The sequence below is a fragment of the Betta splendens genome, chromosome 15 (assembly GCF_900634795.4).
Source record: "Betta splendens chromosome 15, fBetSpl5.4, whole genome shotgun sequence".
NCBI classification, from domain to species: domain Eukaryota; kingdom Metazoa; phylum Chordata; class Actinopteri; order Anabantiformes; family Osphronemidae; genus Betta; species Betta splendens.
The window spans coordinates 10,701,598-10,708,912 of record NC_040895.2 but is presented as its reverse complement, the minus strand read 5'-3'; the positions used below and the strand labels follow the sequence as shown (position 1 = coordinate 10,708,912).

At 44.9% G+C, this 7,315-nt stretch overlaps 1 protein-coding gene across 1 annotated transcript; it reads right to left on the bottom strand.

The window, feature by feature from the left end:
• Positions 1-575: 575 nt before the first annotated feature.
• On the bottom strand, positions 576-6,254 carry drgx (dorsal root ganglia homeobox). Its single transcript, XM_029126899.3, has 7 exons — positions 6,147-6,254; positions 5,876-5,964; positions 5,102-5,202; positions 4,495-4,596; positions 2,804-2,976; positions 2,403-2,515; positions 576-2,308 (listed from the first exon to the last, which is right to left on the bottom strand). Exons 2-7 carry the CDS (start codon positions 5,931-5,933, stop codon positions 1,932-1,934), a joined length of 924 nt encoding a protein of 307 aa, XP_028982732.1. The 5' UTR covers positions 5,934-5,964; positions 6,147-6,254; the 3' UTR covers positions 576-1,931.
• Between the last annotated feature and the right edge of the window lie 1,061 nt (positions 6,255-7,315).

Genomic DNA, 7,315 nt, shown 5'->3' with positions numbered 1-7,315 from the left:
ACTTTTTTTAGGTGACAGAAAATTATCAATGATGCCACATGCACAGCTGAATGTCAACACCAACTTGACTTGTTTATGAAATATTAAAGCAGTGAATTATGGGCACCATGCAGAACTTAATGATGATCGGAGTCATTATAACTTCAGCCTCCTTTGTTTTGGCTAATGATTAAATTCCACAACTACTGTATTCAATTTGGAACGGCTGAATGTGTTTTTCTCAGCTTTTGTGCGAGTTGGCTGGATTGTGTTGTCCACACAGCGACATTTTGGGATAAGACGCCGATTTGTACAGGGATATTGTGTTATCATTAGCCGCCATGTCACAGGGCTTAACATCCTTGCTCTGGAGCTCTCTTATGCACTTAAAGAAAAATCATTACAATAGGACATGATGTTTTCTGTGACGTTAGTTTAGAGCATGAATGGATTCAGCAAAATACCTGCTACAGTATAAAACAGTTTTATGATATATTATGTTTTGAAACGTGTCTCAAACGTGCAAATGTATCTGTGATAATTGTTTTGAATCACACAATAAAAATCTTAATGTCACAAGAGACCCAGCCACAGTCTTTGAAAAGTATCACTTTATTGGAATATTTGTCGCATATTTACAACAAACTCTCACGACGGTGTGAAAGAGACGACGTGAGTGCTTAGTGCTCTATACACAACCTGGCACAACTTCTGACATTATCTCCCCTTCCATGTCACCAGGGTGTCGCCTCATCAATTATTGAACCAGTACTTCATGGTAATACATAATTTCTTATCAATTATTCATGATAATGTGTGTGTAGTTTACTTAATTGTGTTATTGAATATCAAAAGTAATTTCCTGAAAATCCTCAAGGACGCAAATTGAATCAGCCCAACTACTGCTTGTGCTCGCTGTGGGTGAGTATCCTCCGACGGATCAGCTGATCCTTCACTCAGGAGTCACTCCGGTGAGGGGGGGACGTTTAGGGATAATGAATCGACAAATGCGCGAAGGCCCGCGATGAGAACTACGCCGTCGAAGGCCGCGACGAGATGAGAGGCGACGCTCTTGAAATGCAAATTCAACATTAATAAATAGCATATATCAGGTGTAACGAGGTTTATGAGGCGGCTCGGGGAGGAGCAGAGAGGCCGGGCGATTCTAAAAGTAAATAAATAATAAGCGTCAGGATTGCTCTCCTCTCCCGGCTTCAGGGGAAGCTGATAAATAATGTATCAGAACAGATGGCTGGAGAGAGAGGCAACAGGAGAGGAACATGAGCGGCTACATCTTTAATTGTTTTAAAGAACATGTCACAACAGGACTGGTGTGTTCCCTGTCTGCCAGCGCCACGGATGTGCTAACACGCGCCGCTCCGTCACCGAGCCGCACTGTTATTGTCTGGCACAGGTACACATTTACACAGCAAACGTCTGATAAATATTAAAGTGCGCTTCCACTTTAAAATCAAACCAGCGCGGGGACAGAGTCTGAGCCCGTTGCTGACCTGACGGCAGGAATATTATATTGCCAGAATACAAAACCCTCACGGTCCCGCCATCGCATCTGTACTTCTACAGTTCACATGCATTAACATTCACAAGGTAAGCGTCTGTCCTCCTTATGAAAAGAAGATGGAACAAATCACCTTTTTGCTCACATGTAGTCCATCAAACAGAGTCCAAGAGTTCATGAAGACAGATATTGATCCAAAATCACACTTGTGCTTTTATGGGGCTACAAGGCCCCAGATTTTCAGTAATTCTATTAAACATGAAAGTGTAGTGTCAAACAATATTTGAGTGTTCGCATCCACACATTGTGAAATCAGCAGAGTCTCTCCCAGTCAGTTGTGCTTGGTTGCTCATGGGACCACGGTAGCGCAGTAACAACAGGCACGATCACACAGATTTAGAGCGTCGGTACATCCACGTTTGTGTCCAGCGCCTCACTTCTTCTCCAGCGGTTCCTTGGAGCAGTGGGCGTGTTTGTCAGAGCTGCCGCCCAGCACCGGGACCTTGGCCGGGCCGGGGCTGGAGCCGTCGCCCCCTCTTCCGATGGCGCCGGGCCCCTCGATGGCGGGACCCACCGAGGGCCTCGCGACCCCGGCCGCGCCCACGCCGACCCCGGACAGGACCCCGACGCCGGCGCCGGGCGCCGTCGCCGCGCTGAGCAGGTTGGCGGACTGCAGCACGGCCTCCGAATGCTCGCGGGCCTTCATGCGCAGGGCGGCCACGCTGGCCGTGCGGTTTCCCTGGCAACCGTAGGGCGGCAGGAAGGACAAGCCCATGGGGTCGGAGACACAACAGGAGCACAGACCGTTACCTGAAAAAAGGCAAAGGTGGGACATGTAGTGAGACTACGGAGGACCTGTATCTAATCATCGCATCACTATGATCACATTTAAAGTCATATTCACCTTTCAGGGTGGCGACCTGTGACAGGGCCTGAGCGTAGGTGGCAGAGTTGAGGAGCGTGCCTGGTAGACAGGATGGGAAGAACGGCCCACCAGGACCCACTGACCTGTTGATACTGGAGGGATCAGATAGATCAGATTATGCTTATGATTATGAGATCAATCAAGATCAATACACTTCTAAAACTGTCTACAGGGTTTCTCTGCTGTAAATCCTCAGTTAAATCGGATCAGTATATAAAGGAGTTATCGACAGAAAGATCTTTGATTTTTATAGTTTATTTTTTATCATGTGGATCCAGAAGGGAAAAAGTCTGACCTAGTCACAATTTTTTCCTCTTACCATTCTCCTATTTCTCCTATTCTTAAAGCGCGGCAGTGACATTGTGTCATTGTTCTGTTACCTCGGCTGCATCTCCAGCGGTTCTTTTGGTTTCCTGCTCTGGTCCACTGGGGACTGAGAGTTGATGCTGCGGGATGGAGGAGTCCCCTCGCTCATCTGCTCCTTTCCTCCTTCAGGGTCCGTGCTCCCTCGCTCCGTCTTTCGCCACTTTGCCCTGCGATTCTGGAACCAAACCTGCGAGCAGAAGAAGCAGAAGGCAAAATGGTGATCATAATTTGAATCTACCTTTGTTTTACAACACTTGATTATTTTCTTTTTCAAAACATTACAAATATTTAAACAATGTCTCTGTGCATTTTTTTGTTCTATTAAGCAGCTCTTTGCCCTCTGAGCCTGAAGTGTTTGAAAGTGTCACACCAGCGCAACTTACTCAAAAAACTTTACAATCCACACAGCTGAGAACATATCGCCAAGTTCTGGTATCTTAATCGAATGAAGGTCACTGCCTATAACAACATTTAATTGAGCAATTTTTCATTATCATATTTTAATGACTTCCCACTGACAGTTGTGCTGCCTGAGAGAGAGGCAGCTATGATGAAGTCGTTTATTTCCCTATTTAGTGATTGTTTGACAACATCAGATTCGATTAGGACTTGGTTCTAGCAGGCATTAATCATGATGTGTGAATGGAGGTTAGAGTCGGTTTGCATGTGCTCAGCATCCCTTCTATTGTATGGGGGGTATAAACGATGTCAACAGCCAAACAAAACGCATGCATTCATTCGGCATAAAGAAAAGACAACATTTTGGTGGCAGGACAACAATACAACCAATGGACTTATCTCACCCCTGCACCTTCCAGCTAGAAGTCGCGCCCCCCCACACACACCCGTCTGTGAATGGGCTATAATTGCTCCATTAATCTCAATTTGCGGCTGCTCTTAATGCGGGGGAGGCCCATTGACACTTTACAAAAAGGGGGGCAACAACACTACAACAGAAAGGAAATTTATTTTCTAATAATAATGTAAGTTTAATATCCCTGCATGCTGCGGTGGATTCATGTTCAGATTTAATAATAGGAATGTGGTAATCGGATTAGGAGGGGAATAATTTGTTTACAATCCCTAATTTACAGCGCTGGATTCCATTATCAACCTCGCCATTGGGTTTAAGCGATAGTAAGATGACCCTGGGGAACAAAAGGCAAACTATTATATTTCCCACAATTAGATCTGCGCGCACAACAAAACCCAAAAGCAAATCTGGAATGCAGGAAATTACATACAGGACACATAACTTAATTACATCTGGCCAAGTTTATAACCGCGCATATGTGCAGGGCAGGAGCAGAATATAAATTGCCAAATTTAAGGTGCACGTGTGTGGGTTTTTTGTGTGTGTTTTAAACGCGTGTGTGCGTGTGTTTGACAGAGGGAGAGGGTGGGAGAAAAGACTTTTGGCTGGAGGTTGCACGCTTTGCCCTCCGTCAACGCACGTATCGTTTCCTGTCCGCGTTACGGGGAATGGGATCTGCATGAATGATGCATTCCCACCTTTGAGACGCGGACAAATTAGTGGGGAACATTATCGCTGGTTAATTATGAATGACCGATTAATCAAGCTAATCTAATATTCACCATTACGTTGATGTTATTAAAGCACACCGCTGAAATGACAGAGTGGCTTCATTTGCCCCCCCTCCTATGGTCAAACGTGCCCAGGACGCTTTGCGCTGCTGCGGCTCACCTGCACCCGGGCCTCCGTCAGGTTGATCTTCATGGCGAGCTCCTCGCGCGTGAACACGTCCGGGTAGTGCGTCTGGGCAAAGACCGCCTCCAGCGCCTCGAGCTGCGCGCACAGACCACCAGCAAATAAGTTTATTTGCTTTCTTGTAGCTTAAACGTCCTGTCTTCTCCCTAATGTTGTGCTCATCGGCATCAGGCTGAAAAAACTATTAAACTCACTTCTACACTTGACAGTGATTTAATGTGAAAATAAAGAAGTCTAATTTAAGCTTAATTGGCCTTACGTCAAAATTCCTGCCTGCGTGAAAATGGGCAATTTACAGTTATGCCCACGCAAAGTCTTTAAAGGTCGAATATTCAATTCTAGGTCTCTCCAAATCGTGTTTTTTTTATTTTCATATATGTGAGTAGTTGGTTTCACAGTCTGTTAAGTTGTCATCGTATTAAACCAATTATAAAGGCCTTTCTCGCTGTTCAAGCTCGTCATTTTTAAAAACTTTCCCAACTGTTTTATTCTTTTTTCTACTTATAATGAAGTGATGTTTTCTTTAAGTAAGGAATTCTAGATATTTCTTGTTTTTCAAATTTAATTTCTGGAAAATATTTACCTGTTGCAAAGTAAACGTTGTTCTGTTTCTGCGCTGTTTTCTACGTAGGAAGCCGTCATCAAAATCAGCCGGGGCGTGATTGGCAAAGCCGCTGGAATTCACTGAAAATACAAAGTTTACTCATTCATTCGGTTACAAATTAGGTTTTAAATTGTAGTTTCACTTTAATTTAGTTCATATAAAAGGTAAAAAGAAAATGTTTTTTAAATTAACACGAAGCCAAAGCAGTCAAACTTAGTAAATGTCCTGTCTGACACATTTCGCCTTTCCATTAGTTGCATTAAACATTGATGTTGTTGTCTATGAGAGACCATGTCGGACTAAGAGCCGTGACATCCAACATCTGTGCTCAAAACGGCCCCTCTGCCCCGGGGCCAAACCACCAGCGCTTTTCACCAAAATAAAAGCACTTTGAAAACCCTTGAATTCAAATAAAATATATAGAAATAGAAATGCACTAAATAAAAATTATTCAGTTTTAATAAATGAAAATGCAGAATAGAGGTTTTTACATTGTTTTGCAGAATAAAATGTGAAAGTCTCTGTTTAATTTAACTCTGCATCAAAATACGTCTGCGTCGAAAGGCTTGTGTCATTTTTGCGGATCGTTTAATTACTGGAAGTAGGAATAGAAGGAAACGTGCGCTCAGGCCTCCTCTCAGTCCATCAACATCGCGCACACGCTTTCTGCGCGCAAGTGCGCAGCCTAAACGTCGAGAAACTTTACAGACTCCTGTTTTAGCAGAGAAGTAGGACTGGCGGTGCAGCGCTTACGTGTGTTGGAGCGGCAGCACTCTCCGTCCAGCTGAGGTGGACAGTGGAAGTAGAACATCCTGGCGCGTCTCTGAGCTGCGGACCTGGACCTGGAACAGAGACAAAAGTTTGAACCCAACGGCTCAGATCGGCGCACATCTAAAACGGAAAACTGAACACAGGAAATTGTCCGAGGGGCAGCATATGGAACCGTGGGGCACTTCGGGAAATTCAAAGTTATTGTTGTGTGCGCGCGCGTGTGTGTGTGTGTGAAAAGAAGAGAGCATCCTACCTGCAGCGAAGATGCTGATGTGAGTGAGTTTCCGCTCCGGAGAGAAGTGGCTGCTGCGCCTCTAAGCCTGACTCTTTCTGGGAGTGTCCAGACCTCTCTCTCTCTCTCTCTCTCTCTCTCTCTCCCTCCCTCCCTCCCTCACACGTACACACACATAGACTCCACACTTACATAGCCATCTCTCTCTGTGTCTGTGCGTCTCTCTGGGAGTGTCCAGATGTCTACACAACTGTATAACTGTCTACAGAGTGTTCAGGCTTTTAGCTAGTGTCGCAGAATCACACGCCTAATTGGTCCTAATCGGATTATCACGGCTTTGTCTGTTTCACCCCCAACCCTTATGGTGTGTGTGTGTGTGTGTGTGTGTGGGTGTGGGTGTGTGTGTGTCAGAGAGAAAGAGAGAGGGGGTAAGAGGGGCGATATACCCAGGGTAGTAAACGGCAGCTCTGCTCTGGTGCCAAAAAATTCATCACAAGTGATTGTTATTCCAGAGTCAGGCATATTCCCTAACCATAAACATGCACACATACCCGCTGCACTTTTTATTTGGTTCTTTCATATATTAAAAAAAGGAGGATGACTGCTTTTGGGTTTTAGATTGACTGTCGGGTGGGTTAATTGCTCGTCGGGGTGTGTTACGGGGTCCACTTTACAAGGGGTTGCGCATGTAGAACACTCACAAGGCCAAATTTTTGATTTTGTTCACAGCAAGGGGTCCTGCGATTTATTTCGCTTCCTCAGATAAATGATCTGCTGCGGGACCCTTTCAATTAGTTTTAAAGCGCATCTGGGACGGCAGAGCGCAGACGCCATGCGTCTCTGAGGTGAAGGCAAAATGAGGCTTCGAGAAGCAGCTGAAATTTAGAAGAGGAGAGCGGGATTGGACTAAACCACATAAAGTGCAGAAAATCCCTTCTAATGGCGCGTAATTGGTTCTGTAATATCATTACAGGCGGATAATGGCCAGTTACAGGGCCCCGCGCTATTAAGGGTTTCCCTGGCGTGCAGCGTTTATGTTATTAAAGGGGGAATATAATGATATTTTAGTTATTAAATGCGCGTAATTAATTTATGCACCACTGAAAATAAAGTTGTTATTATGACCTCGGCGAGGTGCGTGGAGAAAATTGAAATCAAATAACGGTTGATAACTTTATCCCAATATTTGG